The sequence below is a fragment of the Malurus melanocephalus genome, unplaced genomic scaffold, assembly GCF_030028575.1.
Source record: "Malurus melanocephalus ecotype Western Australia unplaced genomic scaffold, MMel_1.1 scaffold_7, whole genome shotgun sequence".
NCBI lineage: Eukaryota > Metazoa > Chordata > Aves > Passeriformes > Maluridae > Malurus > Malurus melanocephalus.
The window spans coordinates 4,579,949-4,601,317 of NW_026623239.1; the positions used below are offsets into that span (position 1 = coordinate 4,579,949).

A 21,369-nucleotide genomic window follows, 5' to 3' on the forward strand; every position below is an offset into this window, starting at 1 on the left:
AAAAGAATGAACAAAGGGACGCCTTTAAAAAATATGTCAGTCTTCATTTTAAAGTACAAAATTCACACTCACATCATTTTTTCTGTTCAATTCTCTATAGGAAAGTATGACCCAATCTGCTAGAATATGTATGTGTTTGGTAAAAAGCACTGCGGTTCTGCTTCCAAGCAAGAACGTCTTCAGAAGAACTGTCTGTGGCAAGACTTGTTGATGCTGTGAATTTTTTTCTTCAACCAAACTGTAAAAAAATGTGAAAAAACATAAAGCTTTATGCCACTTTGATTATTATAGTTACCAGACAGAAACCTTGCCATCATTCAAAACACACACAAACTRTGCCAAAGTATGGAAAGATCAGACACAATTTCTGATGAATAATATGTACAATAATGATTACTATTACTGTGCAATTATTTACGTAAAGGCCACCTTTACTACACAAAGGCAAAGCAAAACCAAGACTTCTTTTATACTTCATAAACCAAGGAAAAGTAATTGTCTCTCTAAGATACTAGAGAGGTAACGGTTATTTGAAGTTAAAATAAAAACCATGTAAATCAATATGTTCAAAATGCTGATTATCTAACTTAAAGAATGAAGAATGAAGTACTGCAAATCTAAAAACACTACTTTATGAGCAAAATTAAATGCTTASTGAAACTTGTAAAACAGTGAAATAACAAGCTGGAAAAACCAAGAGGTCTTAAAACATGATTAGGAAAAAACCTATAAAAATTACAATAAACAAACTAAGAACTGAGAAACAGAATTGCTAACCTGTCATTGCTGTAGAGCAGAATCTTATTAAGGATATACACAAATCAGGATACAAGCTACCATAAAGAAATGCATGTATTATTCTATAAACCCCACCTTTCTGTCAGAAACTCTACTTCACTTTTTAGCAAATCAAAGAAAAACTTCAACAATGTTTTATGAACTACCCTCAGTTCATCTTCTTTCCCTGAAACTGGGACTGTATGACAAATTGTTTTGCAATGAAGGCAAGACCTGAAAAATAAAAACCGAAAAATCCATTTGTATGACAGAAATAATGGATAACCTATTGCCAAAAAAGTCAGCTTTGAATTTCCTCTATTTTGACAAGGAAATGGCTTGCTCCCCAGCAACAGTCAACATTTTAAAGCTTAATTTTCTGGTTTTAAAGCTTTTTAAAACACTCCCCACCAAAAAAAACCAAACCCACAAAAAAAAAAAAAAAACCACCAAAAAAATAAACTAAGAAAAACCATAACAAAACAAAAACCCAAGCAAAACCCCCCATTTGTAACYGAGCTTTTGTGTTCCAGATAAAGATTTTGCATTATAGTGTAAATGAAATAATTTAATTGTGTTTAATTTTTCTGTCTCTATTTGAAATACTGTACAATTATTATATTTAACAGACCTTCTTTAAAATCCTTTCAATATAAGATAATCTTGTAGTATTTTATAGACATTGTAATGAACTTTAGTAACAGTTCACGCATACAATTTGACATGACAGAGAAAATTTTGAAGTAACTTGCAAACACACTTTTCGGCTAGAATTTTGAGCACTAGAACCAGGTATACAATTTTTGGATATTCACTCTCTGCAGTACTAACAGACAAAATACTTCATCCAGAAGACAAATTCTGTTTCATGCCCTTTAAGCCGTGCTTACAATCATACGCATTCACATATCTCTAATCACAGTTATATTGAAGTATTTAAATATTACTTAAGGTTTTATGACAAAAATAGGAAGAGTTTCTTTTCCAAATGAACAGAATAATTAATTTCTATTGATTCAAATGACAAAAAAAGAGTTCTCAAGAAAAAGCGGGTACTAACTACCCAAACAGCTCCTACRCATTTGCAGATGAATAAGATAAAATCATATTTTCATATTACCAAAGAGATAGTAAATGTTATTATTAAAATCAAAATACAGCATGAAACTTCATGTTTGGTAAGATAAACTTTGAATTTGCTTTGCAATTGCAGATATATGCATGCATGTGTATGTTTATGTATACACATACATACCACAACAGCAACAGTACCTAGATTACTGTAATCTGTGAAGATCATAAGAAATAAAAAGTTTTTAAAAATTAAGAAGGAATAAGGTTAAGAAAATATACTCATTTTTCTTAAAAAAAAAAAAAAAATTCATCTGCCTGTGAGCTAACACTTTTTGAAACATTAAGTGGCATGCCCAAATCTGTTACATTTCAGACTTTTACATACAGGTAACTTCTTCTGTTGAAGACATGACTGATGCRATAGAATGCCAACTCTTCTTTGCAGTCCCTGAGTTAGGAGTAACGTAATTGTTGCATTCAGCACCTCATTAACATTTCTTACCTTACAAGCATTTCTATCAAGGACCATGTGCCTTTCTTACAGATAGGACACTGAAGAAGATCCAAATAATACTTTAACATAGACGGGGACTTCCAGGGAGGTTCACGTTGAAGAACAAGGTACAAAACATGACAAAGTTTGGAAAAAAATATTGCATTGGTATTTCCCTGCAATAAAATGAGAAAATAATATTSGGTCCAGACCCGCCAAAGATCTATAATATCTATAATCACTAAGAGTCTATTTATTTTCTTTAATCTTTATAATCCCAAGTGACCAAATTTAATCACTGAAGTAACATGCAATTTAATGCATAACTACAAGGAGAAAAATTCACAGTTTAAAAAAAAAAAAAAAAAAGAAGAAGAGAAAAGGGAGAACTTGCTCTAGTGTGATATTCCAGTTGCACTACCATTTAGAGCAAACCTTCTTCTCTATTGATCTAACTAGCATAGTGATGCTTCCAAAAGTAAGAAAAAAKATTTGAGGCCAAGTCTTTCACAATATTTAAAGCATTCGATTCATTAGGCTTGCAAATAAATACTAGTTTGATCAAACCTTGAAGTATTAAATCCTTTTTTTTTCACAAGCACATTGATGAATACAAAGAGAAGTGTGAATGGATCACTGAAAACTACTAAATACAATGACAGAAGCAAAGATCATAATACTTCCATTTATTGTTTTTATTTTTATACTTTAGTCTTCATTTCTCACCAATAGAACGTATTCTAGGAGAGAATGAAGAAGTTGCACGGGAGGTGTACGGTACTTTTGACCTGCAGCAAGTTCTGTGACTACATCATGAAATAATTCCTCTTCCAGAAATCCTTGAAGTATATACCAAGGGCCTCTGGACGAGTCAGTACTTTTGACCTAGAATGAGATATCATTGGAAATAAAGTTACAGCTCACATTAAGAAAACTTTAACTAACCAAGTTAACTAACAGGAAATCTCTAAGTAAAATGTTGGCTTTATATATCCTGGTTTCTGCCAGAAGAGYTAATTTTTTGCAATAACCAGAGGGGATCTGACTGAGACATGGAGGTTATTCTACCAACTTACAACACTGCTGGGGGTAGGGAGAAACAGACTCTTATTTCCAAAGGGAAGGGACTCCTTCTAGTGAAGAAAGGACAYGTGGCTTGGGGAGTTGTATGGTATTGTCTGGCTTTCTGTGTGAATCCTTTCTTTTCTCGTCCCTTACATTATTAATACTGTTGCTTTTACTGTTTGTTTTATTATCTCATTGCTGTTTGCAGTAAATTGTTCTTATCTCAACCTGTGATCTTTGCCTTTGTGACTCCAGCTTGGGGCGGGAGGGGGTGGGTAAGGGGAAGCAGCACACAATTGGGAACTCCCAATGTGGGAGTTCTGTATTGGACAATACCATTCCTAAACCACAACAGGAATGGTTATAAATTAAATCAGAAAAATTATTTCTTTTCAGGCCCAATTTAGATAATGTTGATCTAGAAGGATTCTCGCTCTTCTTGAACTGGGCTTTCAGAGAAAAGAGCGGATCTCAGAATGTGCATCTCTTCTTAGAGGATCTGATTATATTTATSCTTTCAAAAATCAAATAAAAGTTCAACCCTCAGCAACTTGTTTAGAATTTATTCTGGCAAAGGACTTCTAGTATTTCTAAAAGTGCAGAGTACATCCCACAACATACCACTGAAGTAGTAAGATAATGAGCACCATGGAACAAATAAGTAAATCACAGAAAAATGCAAAACCATGAAATACATAATTTATGGCTACTCATTATAAAACCATAAATGATGTAACTGTTTTGTCTCCCTAGTTCTCCCATTCCAATATAGCATGTCAGAGAATCATCCAACTTTACAGAGGGCACAGGTATTGATCACACTGGATTTCAAAACTCTGAGGATCTTAATGGCACAGGACTTTCTTCTTATTCTCTGCCGCTCATGACAGCAAAACTCTTAACTTTACAGGCTTTCAGAGAACCTAAAAAGATGCAATAGCTTTCACAAGATGCTGTATCTGCTCTGCAATTTCCCTGTTACTGTCTCTACTTTCAGCATTCCAAGGATCACAAATTAATGACACTAATGAGCTGATGAAGATTTCATCTACATTGCTATTTACRTCTTTTCTCTAGTTCAGGTTCAAGCAAAGCTGATGCACAAGTCACTTGCTACTGTATTGCTAGTTGAAGCACAGCTTTCTCCTGCCCAGTAACTTCACTTTTGAAATACAGCTTTTGTTTGACCACACAGCCTGAGGCTCTGGCAAATTCAAAGAAACTGTGATAAGGAGTCACAGCTGAAAGAAGCAGGATCAGTAAGATGACTGATTGGACTGCTGGGAATGAAATAGTTACATAAATTTATTGTTGTTTTAGTCCCTAATAATTTGTGGACTTTATGATCTCTGCCAAAAATCCTGTCTCTTAGTGTACATTAGACAAAGTTACTCAAGACATGGAATCATAGAATTGTTTAGGTTGGGAAAGGATTCTTGATATCATTGAGTTCAGCCATTATCCCAGCAGTACTAAGCCCACCACTAAACCATGTCCTTAAGAGTCACTTCCACAGATATCCTAAATCCCTSCAGGGATGGCAACTCCATTACTGCCCTGGAAGTCTGTTTCAGAGTTGGACAACCCTTTGCAGGGAGAAATTTTCCTATTATCCAATCTAAACATCTTACCAATTGTTTTAATATTAGTTTAAATTTTAAATTAACACAGACTTTGAATCCAGCTGTAGATTTGAAATCTACAGAATATGCTGCTATTATATAGCTTCCAAAAATGTTCCAGTAATAAGATAAAAATGTTAGGAGCTCTGTTCAAACATGAGAAAAAATACAGAAAGTAATTATAATCATGGTTAAATCACAGCTAAAGTCTCAGTGATTGAACGTCACATTAGCATTAGATACTTAGTTTCACTGCAAATGTCTCATTTCTCAGACTCCTAAAGTATGCCTTTGTTACATTAACAATAAATAAAGCTAGTCATGTAGATAATTTTTTTAATCAAGTCTTTGTGCATCTGGTGTTTGCAACTCACATTTATTTCAATCTTCTCATTTATATATGCACTATTAAAATCTCCACTAAAAATTTCCTTTGGAAATAATGGTTATATTTATACTTTTGTAATGATAATTACATGCAAACAGAACATCTAAAGAGCAGTCATGAACTGTTTAATGACAGTCCAAGAAGAAACTTCGCTGCCGCCTGGATTTTAAGATGTGAGGCAATGACTGTATATTGTGCATGCACAGACATGCTACCACTGACCTGCACCTGGTGGTCACACCAGCACCCAGCTTTTTAGATTGTGACTGGAATTCTTATCTTTTGAACTATTCTATACAAGAAGAAATAGTGATATTGGTGTATTATTTTGAAAATACACTAAACCAAGTATATTTTGTGAAGACTGGGATACCTCTGGCATAGCATTCAAGTCAAGGAGAAACTAGAGACTGGTTTTCAACATATTGCTAAGAGGTAAAGAAGTATGATACAAAACCAAGGCAATAAGCTTTTTTCTGTATCAGAAGACACCTATTATTGAAGAGAATACTCCATGAGATGTCCAAGGCTGCACTGGCTTTGCACTCTGACTGTTGAGCAGTTTCTTGCAAAGCACTCCTGGTACAATAATTTATMATTTGAGCAGAAATAAATGAAAAATGATGGTCCACACAATACCTCTTTTATATTACAGGATACAGAAGAAAAGCTGACAAAAGAGAAATAAATATTTTTGGGATGATGAGCTGAGCTAAGCCTTCCCAAAAGATACAAAGTGAGACAATAAAATATAGGAGTTAGTTCTAACATGCTAATTTAGTTTGTAGGTTTGATTTTACTTCATTAGTATTATTGGAGCTGCTTATAAGAGTCATAAATATGGCTTTTATAATAAACATGGCTAAATGTCCCATATCATATAAAGGCTAGCAATGGATATTCCATAACRTATTAAAATGCAGTGACTAGAAAGCAAGAGAAGTATTACAATTAGGCTTAAAAATTRCAAGCAAAAAATGGTATCATTCTTTATTATTCTATTAAGAGTACAGAAAAAGAATTTTGGCTTACAAGTGTTAAAAAAATATACTTTTCTTAATCTCAGTAAGTTAATAAACCACACAATAAGGTTAAATTTCAACGCAAACCTGTTCAGAAACAGAAACATACACTGCACTTTGCCAATCAGTGGTGGGGCTGGACCATGGAAAAGTATTTTATTACTCGTGTTTTAAAAATATTTTTCTTTTTTTTTCCTTATTGTCAATAGGAAGAAATCAGATAAAAACAGATTTCAAGTAACTATGTAGTATGGGTCATGAAGATACCACGAGAGGGAGAGAGAGATCTTCAGTTAGCAAGAAATACAGGAAGCTAACAGATGCGTTAGGTGTCTCCTTTTTTAACTTTAAAATAACACAAGTTACCACATAAAGTGCTCTACTAGTAGCTCATGGGTACTATATAAAATGCCTTTTGAGAACTAAAGAGGCAATGTTTCAACACTGTTTAAAGATTTATTCTTAATATTATAGACAGACAAAAGCAAAATTTCAGAAATTTTAATTTACTTCAGATACTTCTAACAAAGAATTAATTAAACATGTTGCTGACCTGTACATGTTTCATGGCATACATTTGGCTTAATGGAAACAAAAAGAGCAATTAAATAGTACAAAACATAAGTTAAAGTGACTATGAAAACAGGATGAAAAAACATAAAGCAGTCTACTTGCAATCTGTGCTTCAGTTGACTCTAGAAACCCACATGATGAAGTATAAGGCATGTGCTGAAACAAGTATTGTTTCTTTTTACAGAGAGATAACCTTTAGCTAAAATCTGTCCCTACTAGAAAAAGCAGATAAGCACTGCTAACAACTGTGTACACTTTCTTTTTATTGCTACTGTAYAAATATAATGCTTGAGTAATTTAATATGCTTTAAATAACCTTACAACATCTTTGCTTCTTTTTTTCCTAACATTAATCGGTAAGGTTCTCTTAACTAGCAGGATTAAGCAGTTTCTTTGTAATAACAGGAACAGTATTAAAAGTATTGCAAGAACAAACAATATTAAAGATCCAGTGATGCTCTTTAATGCTTCAATAGCTTTATTAGTGTTTTGGATATAAATATGTTTCTTTGACAGCTAATTTTTGCAATTAAAATACGTTTGTYTAAATTCATGATAAAATTCCGTATGTGTAACATACCCTCTTTTTAAAGAATTCTTACCTTTGGATTGCATTTGTTCAGCTGGTCTGTTTGAGCAAGCCTGTGCTTAACAGTCTGTAAAACAGGATAAAGTCAACCTGCACACTGGATACCAGTCAATATACTCAATAAATAGTGCATGACAGTCAAATTTTGTTAAATATAGTTCAAGGACAACATTCATCATAGCATCTAGATTTGTCTATTTATAGTTGTCTTTTAAATATTTGGATGGCTAAATTATGAAATAGAGATTAATGACTTAAAAGAAATAACGTATGGGCAAGTGGCAAGTTTTCCTTTCCATTGTCCCCTATCATTTGTTGTTATGTGGTTGCTACGTAAGGACAGTGTTCCCAGAATAGGCATTAAAGACTAAAAGTTTTCATTTTTTCTGTGGCAGAATGCCAACTTTGGATTCTTTTGCATGCAAAGATAGGTGCATGCAGTAGGTGCAAAAATGTATTTTTATCATCTCTATAGTTAGTTATTGCCTAGTATTACAACCTTACTAAAATGTTACTAAAACATCCTTATAAGAGATAATTTTTAAAGGGTTAATCTATCTGCACATTGCTGCATAATAGTATGAACCAGAGCACTTGCTGTGTGTAATATATATGAAAAGTCAACAACAAATATTTTTTAAAAATGCCTGGTGGGTACAGCCTTGATGAAATGTCACTGACAGAAGATGCAGCATTGGAAGGTGCAGAGTCTAGCAGCATGAGTCTTCTATTTGTAATCTTGGGTTTAAACACTGTGTGTACCTTGAGGACTTAAAATTTTTAATTCCTTCGCTACTAAGAACTTACAGTGCTTCTAAGAACTTACAGAGCTCCTACAAAAATACTTTGATACCATAATCTGCATCACTGTAACTTACAGAGATAATACACTGTAATTTACAGAGATAAGACACTGTAACTTACAGAGATAATATATCTTAACTCAAGGTATTCAATTGAGTTTTCTAGACATGAAATACTGGTGTTGACTATTAATGCAGCGATTTTATCAGGATTAGATTTGTGACAACACAAAACCAAAGAAGTGCATTAGCTCTACTTCTAACTTGTAATAAAAAACATTCTTGTGAATCAGCAAAATACTGGCCCTACCATATGACTGTTTTGAAAAATGTTTCAGCATAAGTTAGCTAGATAACAGGAAAATCATAGACTAATTCAAAGACAAATTCGTTGAACAATAACAATATTTGCTACTAYTTACGTCATCTATTACACCAAAATTTCTAGTTCACCACATCTTTTGCACACACGACGATGAATTGTTAATTATATTTTAACTAATAGTGAATGTAGTTAATATGGGATTATTAAACACTGTAGGCTAAAAGGCAGTGTTATTATCTATGTTATTATCTATGTTATTAGCTCAATACTATAATGAAAAACATACTCTATATTTTATATAATTCATATAATGCTAAGAAAGCATTAACTGTTACTTACCGCAGTAAAATACATATGCTTTATAATAGCATTTCTCATTTCAGCAAGTTGCATTTTAGACATGATTTGGTCTGTTTCTTGCRCAGCCAAGAAATGGTTCATCTGTGTATCTTTGGGATTTTGTATTTCATACTGCAGAACAGAAAAAAAAAACTTTCTTTGTTTCACAGCTAATGGTCTAAGCAACCTTTATGTACTAGGTCTTTCCATATATTGTAYTGCAAACCCATATGTGCCTATGTATGTTTATGTAATGGTGTAAGGGTCTACATCATGTGCCAGATAGAGCTGCTGGTTTGGAAACAAACCACTGATGGAGGAARCTATAGCATAGGAATCATCAAGATAAGCTTCCCCATATTTTTCCTAACTGACTTCATTTGTCTGACTTCCTAACTGACTAACTTTCCCAGTTATTTTTCCTAAACAACTTTCAGTCAAATCACAATCCCTGTGGCTCAAATAAGAGATTATGTTTTTCCATAAGGGATATCGTCTCTGAGGACTCTTCAAAAACTAAAACCAGAGACCACACATCTTGAACCAGTCAAAACTGTAGTAAAGATTCATAAGGGATTTCTTCATCAATTTGTCTATTCATTTTATATAAACCACTACAATGAAATCTTTTCAGTTCTTGCCTATAAACAYGAAACAATTCAGTAATTTAAAATTTAGTATGTTTTTCTGTCTTTTTTTCCTCTTTAATATTTTTGTTGTTTGTGTAATAATTAATTTTCTTAGTCCACCTATCATTTCCAGCTATTTCTTCAACACARGGAATGAGTAAGCATTTCTCAAATTAGTTTTCAACTCATTCTGAAAAGACTCTCAGTAACACAACAAAATAATTTTTGCTTATGAAAAGTGACTACAAAAAATATTTTGAATTTACTTCATGGATTGATGACAATACATTACAGTAAGTGTTTCAATGTATGCTTTTCATTAAAGATACAGAGGTAAAGAATAAAACACCATCTGTTTAAGGTTAATACACAGGTAACCACAAAACCAGATTCCTCCTGCAGTGTAATGAGTTAAGAATCATCAGATAGATAAAGGTGGATACAGGTGAGGTGTTCCCTTGGCCATTTTTTATTGTGAGCATGTGTGGAAGGCTTGGTGTAACTTGCCTAATAATTCAAACTCCTCAATCCAATGGGTGAATCAAGTCTAAGATATAAGAGTGGACAAAAAAACACAGTTGTGCATGCAATGACAAGGTGCTATTATACTTCTATGTTTTCAAGACAAAGTTTCAGAAGTTATGTCTCATCCTATTTTCATATTTTCCCTTAAATGTACTATTCAGAACAAACACATTTGGCATGTGTATAACTGTTTTTCTAAATATTGAGTTTGTTGAACATTCCAAAGGCAAATGAAGTCTTTTTGGTAATTAGAGTTCTAAACAGCTTTTTATGAGCCACAGATAATTGAACCCTGATGTGTTAACTAGTCTTTACTTCTTATGGCCCTTCATGCACATTAGTTTCAATATCTTATTTAAAATACTTATATTCAAATAATTTATATTACAATCTTTAGGTTGTAATATAGGCAAAAATTTATGAACTCCAGCATGGATCCAACAAAGCTTTTAAAGTCAGTGACTAGCTTCCTAAAATCATGCATGTGTTTTAATGTCCTGAACCAATAAATTTGATGCCTTATAGAATCAAATCATCAATAACAAACCCACAGAGTATTTTAACAGTAGACTTACAAGATTGAGATAATAAGAATGGATACTGAAATAGCAACATGAAGCAAAGACTTTGTAAAAAAAAAAAGAAAAAAAATCTCACCAGGAATAATTTGAGCATCAGTGCAGTTCCCCTGAAAAAGAATATGATGCTATTCTGCTAAATCCATCATAGGACATATATATGGATGTTTAGGGCAAAGATTTGTATTTGTTAGAAGTAGCAGTCATATAGCATGACTACAAATTTACAAAGTTGGAACAATCTAATGAATTATTTGCCAAATACTTCTGGGACAAAGAGAAATGAKCATGTCCATAATATTCTTTGATAAAGCCTAGTATATTTGGACAAGTACTGCGATTTGATTGCCTTTGCTTTATTCTTTTCCTTTTAAGAATCTAGGAGACCTGGCAGTTTCCTGAGTTCTTCAGATTAATTTAAATAGAAAATTAATGTTCTCTTGGTCTCTGAGGTGAGTTACTTCAATGAAATTGAAGCAAAAATTTTAAGATATGTACAAGTTAATGGACTCGTTAAAATGGAAAATTGTTATCACACCTAGGAGGCATTCAGGGTGCATAGAAAGAAACACATGATTTTGATAGAGATCAATAAAAGGTGAGGTAGCCATAAAATCCTTACATTGATTAATCTATTAAATGTAAATGTCTATTTTAGCTGAAAGGTTCAAATGAGAACAACTTTCCTGAACAAGTTTCATTAAGAGAGTAAGCACTAGAACTAGAAAGCACACTGATCTGTTTTATCCAGGATGTTAACATAAAGACCTTCCAATCTTCTTCTCACTGTTTTGTAACAGCTTTACTACAGCGAGAGCACAGGCTTCGATCAGAAGAGTCCAAAGGATTTACAAATGGTAACAAACCTACTACCTGCTTACAAAGCTACTATTTCAATTAGCAGTTGACTAAAGTCACCCCAGGGTCTGAGGAACTACTACACTAAATTAATATTTTGAGGCCTTTGAGTAGCTCCAGATAAAAATACTAAGAATTTCTGAACAGTGCATCTGGTAGGAAACAACTGTGAATCATGGAGCATCTCTCTTAAGGGAAATAGTAATACAAAATTCTGGTTCTAGTGAATTCTACACTAGCACAGGACCACGTGTAGATAGCATCTGGAGACTCTACAGCCTCTTYAGACAACCCATTATAGTGTTCCATCAACCTCACAGCAAAAAACACCAAGGGGTTCCTAACTTTCCATTTGACTCATTTTCCTGTACCTGGGCAGCACAAGCAACAGCCTGGCTCTGTCTACTTTGTATCCTCCCTTCAGGTATTTATACACATTCACAAGCCTTCCACAAACACAGTCCCAAAATAAGAAGTTGTCTTACCTTTAATCAAATTACAAAACATTCAGGATGATCATATTCCCCTCCACTGTTAACACTGCATTATTTACAGTATTAAATAAATTAGTTTACTCACTTCAAAAAGGTAATTTCCTATAAATTGCAAAGGGTAGTGTCGAGCTTCAGAGAGGCACTTTTTGTTTGGTGGAGGAGAAATGTTACCATTGATGAATACATGAGTTATATTGTATTCTGCATTTTCAGATGAACATATGGTTGCCTTTCCAGCTTCAAGAACTCTAAATAAACATATTTGGAAAGATGTATTTACTGCATTATATTAACACTGCCTAAAGCTACAATATGATTCACAAACTACATGCATTCAAGTGCAACTGAATAAGGCTTCTATATGTATGGCACAGCACAAACTTTATCAGAAAGATAAAAGGGCTCTTAACAGCCTTCAGGAATGAAAGAACCCATTTAACAAAATATCCTTCTCTTCAAAATTTAAAACTATTAAATAAAATCAATATACACCTCCAATATATTTGATAGAAAGTTTCACCTGTGTACCTTTTCAAGTATCAAATTTGATAACAGCATCTATAATTTATTGTATTATCTACCCCAATATGATGATCTTTCAGTTAGGCATTTCTATAAATTAAGCAGTTAACAAAAATGGCACACTGCTTTTCTGAAATGTAGTATGTATTCATAACATAAATACACATTCACAGCATTGGTGATGTTCAGTATCATATATAGAAAACAGATTTTCTTGACTTTGGGGTGTCATTACCCATAACAGTTTCCGCTAGGACAATTTCCAGGCCTGTACAGCTTCAAGTCCTCCTATCTTTTAGAAAAGATGCCATACAAAACAAAAGTTGGAAAAGAAGAGCTCATTATATTCAGGATATGTGTTTTATTTTTCATAATCCAGATACATAAAAAAAAAGGATGTTGGAAAACACCCATCCAAAAGCCAGCCACTAAAGCCAGGAAGGGCATAGAAGAGGGATGAAAGGTACAGTGATGTTAAATATCAGAAAAAAACAGGCTTTCCCCAACGCTATAGTGTCCTTTATGACTGAAAACGATACTTGTTGAAGACAAAAAATATCTTCGTGTTGGTGTTTTATGACTGACTAAAAGGATCCCTATGTTGAGAACATGGGAAACAGTCTGGAAAAAAACCATCGTCCACACAAAACTTGTTCACCTGTCTTGACGATGTTGTTCCTTTTAAAGGTTAATTCTATTCCAAGGAATAGAGACAGCCAGCATTGAGTTAGACAGCATTTCAGTAATGCTATTGTGAATATYTACATAAGCAGTTTTCATGGAAAAAGAGTCAACATTTTTCACAAGCATAGCAGGACATAGCAAACTCTTCCAAGAAAGAAGAAAAGACAAAAAAAAATCAGCATACTTAAAATGTTTTCAGTTGGCAAAATCAGAAGATAGCAACTTCAACTAACCCTCACTTTGTCTTTATGAACTACAGACAAACATTCTGTGATGTAGCATACAGCCTTGTACTGTGATCCACCAGACAAACTGCACATCCCTTCTTGACTGAGCATCTGTGGCACACTCAGAACTGTGCAGTCCTAACTAACTGGGATCTCAACAGACAGCTGGACAGTATCTGAATGAATGGAAAGCTCTGAAAGTGTTAGGAGATGTTTCTTTTACTATACCAGATGCAAACACTACTTAAATATGCACTGCTTTCAATTCAATGTAGTATTTAAACTAATGAATCCAAATGTGTAGGAAGACTATGGAAAAAGAAAAATTTGGTCTCATAATTCTTGCACTTCAGTCATTTTTCTTTCTTTCCCTCTCTCTTTCTTTCTTTTCTTTTCCAGCTTTTCCCTTATACTTTTGTCCTCCCCTTCCCAGCAATCTGTATTTACAATGTATAATAATAATCCATTTTGGTACAAATTAGATGCTCAGAGCTACAAGAAGCTGTTACATTTATGCAACACAAAACTGACAACACAAGGTCAATTGATAGCGTGGCCCAGACCCATAACTCACAGTCAGGTCATCCAGCCAAGGGAAATAAGGTATCCTGTTACAGCTACTATTTGAATCTAGCACCCACACAAAATAAAAACTGTAAATCTGTGTATCTTGCCACATGAAAGAAGTTTCTGATAGTAGCTTACTTGGTAAAAACATGTGCATGTTATTTTTGACACTGCATTAAATGAAGGCAAGAAAAGCAGTGATGTAACAGATTTAAAATCATTATAGAAGTATGGAAATAAATTAATGAAAATAATTCAGAGTTTGGATAGCTAGAGTTTGCTATGGACCAAATTAACTGGGATGGAACTCCTACCTTCTAATACATGCCATTCGTTTATCACCTCTCTTAACAAGGAGGACAACTTTCCATCTGTGGAAGGCCCCGGGAGCACTAGAGTTTGTCAGTTCTTCACGCCATCTTTTAGGTGCAGATTGCATTTGAGGTGAATAATGGGTGTCTCTTTCAATTTCATATCCCCATTCATACGTTGTTTCATCAAGCCATCTGCCACTTTCAGCACTATTAATTATGTACTCCTTAGTTAGTACCCACTTTCCTAAAAAGAAAATGAACTGTCAACCACAAAAGATTTTTTGTGCAGACAAATGGCAATCAACTGAAGAACTAATATAAATTAACTTAAACCTTTCTTGTGCAAATAAAAGCTGGAATTATAAGTACCATTTTAAAAACTTCTTCCTACTACACGAGTTCTCCACTTCAGACTTCAGAATCAAAAATCTCACAGTGCCATTGAAAATGATTTTCTTTTAGTGATGAAGTATTTTTTCCCCTTCCCAGATAAAACACCTGTCTATCTCCTCAAAAATCTCAATACATTTTTTTCAACATACCAGATTTGATTCTTAGGACTTTCACAGAGCCTTGGCAAGACCTTTATTTTTAATACCATTTGATACTTATACMAATGTACTAAAATTAAGATATATTTTACTACCTACGATTTTAAAGAAAAAATTAAATTTAATGTTTAAGCTCTTTCTCTTACATATTCTTACTACTACTTGCACTGCTAGTGTAGTGAATATCAATATTCGGGGACACAGTTTTAGACTTTTTTCTTTCTCCTTTCTTCTTTTCACATCCTTTTCTCTATCCCTTGGCCCCACCTCCTCCGCCTCTCTTTTTTCATCTTCTGCATGTATGCTTTTGATAGTGTGTAATGATCTTCCCCTTTTCTCTCTCTCTCTTCTTACAGGTTCAGGTCAAGAACAGTGGTTAGTACCCTGCTCCTGTATTGAAACACTACCTACAKAAGACACTGTAAGAGAAATTGACTTGTGCGAACCTAATTGGTTTCACTGAACAGCAGGGTTGACTGACAAAATGCCTCTGTGCAGGAGCACAGATGGTACTTCTACAAAACCTAGCATAGGTACCACTAGATTTATGACTGGAAAAGGTATGCTCTGCACAATCCGGATGTTAAAACCACTTTCATGTGAAGTTTCCATCTCAAAACTTTTGTCAGCTAGGAAGTACACGACACATGTTATCCTTGTTAGTATCTCTGCTGATCTCTATGGAGTTCTAAACGTGATCTTTCTTCATTACTTGGAAATGAAGGAATGAATGCACTTCTCTGCCATCAAGAGTAGGAGCAATGATTATGCAAAAATAACACTTCTTCAGGATTAAATTAGAAGGTATTGGAGAAGATCTGAAATTATAGAAACAGGACAGTGTTTTGCATTGCTCTGCAGACACTACATATACCACTTCCACTCTGTTCAAGAAAACAGAAAAATTTTAAATTCCAGAAAGTAAGAAAGCATTAACTCAAAGGTTTAAAATTAATAAAATGAAGCGCTCTGCCAGAAACCTATAGGCATTTTAATATTGTTTCCCTCATGGAAACTTTTGGTCGATTTCATTTTTGATAGGTTGCAATCAGAATTGATGTTAATACAAAGAGTCATACATGTACATATACATGTATATATACATATTCATATATATATATAAATAAATACATATTTATTTATACATACACCTCCTACTTTCTACSTGTGAGAGATGGTTGAAAATGCTTACTAATACAGTATGAAATAATTTACATATATCTTTAAACCCAAATGTATGTGTAGTTATTTCTGTCTATTATCCTTTAATTTAAGATTACCCATCCTAACAATTGCTTGGACACTTTGGTATAATATGACAAGGGGAAAATAAAGAACATGCTTAGAATTGGTATTGTGATATCTCATATCTACAAGATATTCTTACCTCATCATAGAATCCAGACAGGAAATCAGTCTATAAAGAAATCCTAAACCACAGAATTTTCATTCTAAAAGCATTTTAGTTGTTTGTATATGGGATTTCAGCATCAGGCCTTAGTTAGAGAGGAAAAACCAGAGGCTTGTGTCAGAATGGCAAAAGCTTGGACTTTTCTTCTGCTGCATAAACAGAAGCTYACAGAGAGTGACCTTTACCAGTGAATGTTCCACATGAATTTGTTATCAAAAATTCATACTGACTACAGGTGTTCATACTATCTCTGTCCTCTTTTAAGAGATCTATTTTTAAGCATCCAAATAATCTGAGCATGACTTCATGATCTGATATATCAAAAAGTTTTCTCTTTGGGAACAGAYGCAGGTCCAAAAACAGGAAATAGCAGAAATATAATTTAGAAAAAAGAAATTGAAACAAAAGAAAGGGAACTTCACTAACTTCAACATAATACTATGTTAAAAATCAAGGTTAATGGAATAAGAAAAAAAAGAGGGCTTTTAAGACAGTTCAATCACAAAATGAAAACAGATAACTAAAACGCTTTTAAGGATCCTTTTCAGAGGTATGCTATGATATTAAACAGCAAATCTTTTACTCACCAGCAGCACAGGCAGCTAAGACCTTTTCACTCTTGCACAGCTTTTTTGCTACAAGATGTGTACAATTTCTGTATTTCTAACAAAACAAAAAAAATACACTTGTATCACTGGAAATATTTAAATTCTTTATCTATACACAACTAATCTGTTGCACAGCTCTTTCTTGTAAGACTTGCATTTTTACTTCCTGATCTAACCCTCTTTACTGTATTTTAATGAACAGTACCTTACTCTCTATAAAAACACAGTTCAGCTTGAACAGCAATTTGAGCAGTGCCTTCTTCTCTTGTTTTTTGAATCCAGTGATCTGTATTATTCGTTTCTGGTTGCCATTTGCCATCTGCAGAAAGAGAGAACGAAAAGGAAACATTAACACACAAAACATACACCATGAAAAGTTGCTTGCAAGGCCTGACTAGTATTTTCTAGTTCTTTTCCAATAAAATGGGAAAACCCACAAAAAGGAATGARTGCTGGTACACCACATTTTAAGCTCATTCCCTGCCACATCAAAGACKCCTGAAAGGCGGTAACAGAGTAGCCGGAGACCCCCAAACTGCAGCCTGCAGTGGGCCGAGCCCCCCAGGCCTGGCATCCCGGTTCCGCACCCGTACGCCCGGAGGAGCAGCTTTCAGACGCCTGCTCCGCTSTCCGAAGTGCGGGGGCCTCTCACGGCCCCGCGGGGGAACCCCGCCGCCCCCATCGCAGGGACGCGCTACCGAGCTGAGGCGGGCTGGCGGCGGTCCCGCTCAGGAGGGGAAGAGCGAGCCCCCCGGCTGCGGCGGGGAGCACTCCAGGCTCACTTACGGAGGCCTTGGGAAGCGGGCGCCGTGCCGACGCCTCGGTCCGGTCCGGCCCGTCTCGGTGCCCGCCTGGCGCCTCAGCCCGGCGCTCCAGCCTTTCCCCGCCCCGCCCCCGGATGTGGCGGAGGGGCCGTTCCGGGACGTTGTTACTGACGCTCCGCGGTCGCCCGGGGCCGTCGGCGGGAGCMGTAGAGGGAGCCCGGCCGGGTAAGTGGCCCCGGTGGGGCTGCACTTTCTCCCCCTAACCGTGCGACCGGGCCTCGGCGCCGAGCGGGACAGGGCTGGGGTCCGCTGCGACCGCTCGCGGAGCGCCGGAGCTTTCCGGGGTTCTCTCCTGTGCGGCGCGGCAGGGCGCTGCACAGTCCCGGGGCTCCGCGGGCTCCAAGGCACTGCCGGGTGCTGGTACCTGCGCGGGAAGGCGCTGCCGATGTCTCTCTGAGGCGGCCACGGCGGCTCGGCGCTTCAGGCCTGGCTTCAGCACGGAGGGGAAGGGGCGGTCTTCCCTCAGAGCGAGGGGAGGGGATCSCCTTAAGTCCCGGGGAGGCGGGGGCGGACTGAGGGCGGGTGGCGGAGAGGGAGCTGGGAAACGCGCCGGTGCTGCCTCGGAATAGAGAAATTACCGACCCTGCTTCTCCCTAACTAGGAGTAGCTGCTGTTCATGACCTAACTGGTAACTAAATGTCACAATGTTTCTGTCAATGTTTATTTCACAGGACTTTTAACAGACTGGAGAAGTGTTCAGCATATGATACTGTAAACTAACTCCTAGTGAAGAAGTTGTATAAAGCTGTGAAGCTGTGTCAGGGGAGATTTAGGTTASATGTGYAGGTTCTTCACCCAGGGGGTGATGGGGCACTGAAATAGGCTCCCCMAGTAAGTGGTCATAGCCCCCCAGAAATCAAGAAGTGTTTGACAACACTCTCAGGCACAGGGTGTGACTCTTGGGGTGTCCTGTACAGGGCCAGGAGTTTGACTTCGGTGATCCTTATGGTCCCTTCCAACTAAGAATATTATTGATTCTGTCATTCATACTTACGTGATAACCATTTGTTACCTTTAAGAATTAACTTCCCCCCCCCCCCCATGTCTCTGGCACATAAAATAGTGTGGCATCAAAGTAACTGAGATTACAAACATTTTACATCTATTTTTTCTTCAAAATACCTTGTTACCAAAAGGTAGCTTTAAGAAATTGACTTTTAAACCATCATTTCAGTGATGTCTGCTAAGTTTGGATTTCACTTACTCTTTATTATTTTGTTAATGAAAAGCCTAAACTATTTTCTTCCTTTCCATCCTTGTTGTGATCTGATTATGGCAGCTAACTCTCTCTTAATATTATGTCTCATAGGTCTAGTGAGCAGGCTCTTCAACTGATGTATATTTAAGTTCCAGGTTTCTTTGTTCATTTAATGTATTTGTCAAACATATGGCTCAGTTGCTCAGTATTATAAACTATATTTGAGCAGTTTGCCTCTGGGTTTTAGATAGTACCCAGTTTTACACATTTTCTTCTACAGTACATGTGACATGTTTTATGAAAATTAAGACGTAATTTTCAGTGCTACACACATGGTATTTCATAAATACAACTTTTATTGCATCGAGAATGGCTGTATAGACCTCATGTCCAGTTCATTAAGAAGCCAAGATCAGAGAAATAAACATTCCTTTTCCTGTATCACAGAAAGATTTATTTACAGCACATTAGATGTCCATCTCTTTCACACTCCTTTCTTAATTTGTTTACCTAGAGAGACAAAAAAAGGAGAATTTTCATTTTCATTACACTAATCTGGCTTTCTACCTTAAACTTTTTATTTCCTTTTGTTATCTGCATATGTCTTCTGCCTTGAAATTTCACTTGTTACATTTCCCTTAGATAGCTATTTTATTTCACGCTGTATGTGCAGTTATCTTTCTTCAGGCCTTGTTGGTGCTGCTGCTTTCTATGTTATCATTGTTGATCCTTGTCTGTAAGTGTTGGTCCATTTTTCAAAGCCTCTGCCACTTTTTCCTTAACTTTGAATGTTAGGAGTTTTTTTTTTTTGTTTTGTTTTGTTTTTTTTTTTTGTTTTTTTTTTTTTTTTTGTTTTGTTTTTTTTTTGTTTTTTGTGTGTTTTTTTTTGTCCCTCATAAGTCTTCTGACTTTTTATGTTGAAAATTTTGTATAATTACTTGCATAGTTTGATAGTGATACAATCCATGCAAAAGCATCTTTTCCATTTTGAAGTATGATCTGACAGATTTTTTACCTAGAGGAATATATTTTTTACTATGTGATTAAGATACTTTGCATCATGCTAACAAGCTCATCAATTGACTGAGTAACTGATTCAGTAACATTTTTTGCGGAGCTTTTTTCTTCTATCTAAACATAATGTGTGTATTTTTGAAATGATACTCACAATACAATAGGCAAACACATAGTAATCACAGCTTTGTAAAAAAAAAATCCCCAAACTACACTGAAAAATCAAAAACAGTATGAAGTGTCTCCACACTGCCTTCATGTGGATAAAAAAATCTAGCTTTTTGCCACTTAAAGTCCATTTTGTCTTCAGTATGATACCCTGTCTCTGGCTTTGTTGAAACTGAAGGAATTTAAATATTCTTCAKTAATGATAAGGGGTTACAAGGATTAGAAATAATATAGTATAAATCCACAGAAGCTACAGTAGCTTCTTAATAGTATGCATCTTTCTATAAACTTACCTTTCTTTCTTGGGCTGATGAATATAGAAAAGGCAGAACAGGCACTGTGAAAATTGCTGCTTTTCTGAAAGCCTTATTGAGATTTTATAAACTCTCAGGTATTATAACTTCTTACTTGCTTTCAAAAACATTTTCATATTGGTCTCGGGACATATAATTTTTTTTTTCTTTCATGTAATCTTTTTTGTTCCAAAGAACATTTATTCTTATGATTTTTATAARCTTAGCCTGTCTTCTCAGCCCCTTGCATTCATCTGCCTCTCTGCCAACTCATGTTCTGTTAATGTAGGTCAGTGAATCAATGTTGATGGACAAATGTAGAGAGCACAGAATAGTGTTCAGCAGCTTGTTCAATAACTCTTCTGTAATGAGGCAATCCTATATACTTCATGTGTATTAGTTCACTCAGTAATGAGTTAGTGAATGGTATTTTATTAGTGTACTTTCAGTCTCTCTTGACGTGAACTAAGGTTTCGGTTGTCTGTTTCTTTTAAACTATAGGTAGGGAATGGTTTTATTTTGCATTTAATACTTCATTCTCTACCACTAAAGTTCAAGTTTCTTTTCTTTCCCTGACATGAGTTAGTCTATCACTGCTTCTTAGACCTTCTTAATCATATTACTGCTCTTCTGCCCTGTCCTAAATGCGCTATATGCCTGCCTGGAATACTTAATTGACCTAGTTCCCCCACTGACCTTCTAATATTTATGCCTACATAGGACATCCATTCTGATGCGATTAGCAATTTTCCATTCATCAAAGACCTTTCACCTTCTTTTTCTTCCCTTTTTTTTTTTTTTTTTTTTTTTTTTTTTTTTTTTTTTTTTTTTTTT

At 35.4% G+C, this 21,369-nt stretch overlaps 2 protein-coding genes across 8 annotated transcripts in view; one reads left to right on the forward strand and one right to left on the reverse strand.

The window, feature by feature from the left end:
- Positions 1-18,334, reverse strand: part of SLF1 (SMC5-SMC6 complex localization factor 1) — a 35,630-nt gene extending 17,296 nt beyond the window's left edge. Inside the window, exons 1-11 of one of the 5 annotated variants that reach the window (XM_057372897.1) lie at positions 18,227-18,334; positions 17,244-17,357; positions 17,018-17,093; positions 14,469-14,712; positions 12,240-12,402; positions 9,071-9,202; positions 7,617-7,670; positions 3,071-3,229; positions 2,354-2,520; positions 874-1,011; positions 73-238 (exon numbers count right to left, since the gene is read on the reverse strand). In XM_057372897.1, the coding sequence (XP_057228880.1) occupies positions 73-238; positions 874-1,011; positions 2,354-2,520; positions 3,071-3,229; positions 7,617-7,670; positions 9,071-9,202; positions 12,240-12,402; positions 14,469-14,712; positions 17,018-17,093; positions 17,244-17,357 (1,413 nt within the window). In that variant the 5' untranslated portion in view covers positions 18,227-18,334. Of the gene's footprint in view, positions 1-72; positions 239-873; positions 1,012-2,353; positions 2,521-3,070; positions 3,230-7,616; positions 7,671-9,070; positions 9,203-10,881; positions 10,913-12,239; positions 12,403-14,468; positions 14,713-17,017; positions 17,094-17,243; positions 17,388-17,625; positions 17,682-17,824; positions 17,927-18,226 lie in introns of those variants that run through there. The other 4 variants (XM_057372915.1, XM_057372889.1, XM_057372906.1 and 1 more) reach the window with 4 other exon arrangements.
- The window catches only part of KIAA0825 (KIAA0825 ortholog), a 231,462-nt gene continuing 228,040 nt past the window's right edge, over positions 17,948-21,369 (forward strand). For all 3 annotated transcript variants that reach the window (XM_057372850.1, XM_057372869.1, XM_057372859.1), the window contains exon 1: positions 17,948-18,027. The gene's annotated coding sequence lies outside the window, so the exon portion shown is untranslated. The remainder of the gene's footprint in view (positions 18,028-21,369) is intronic.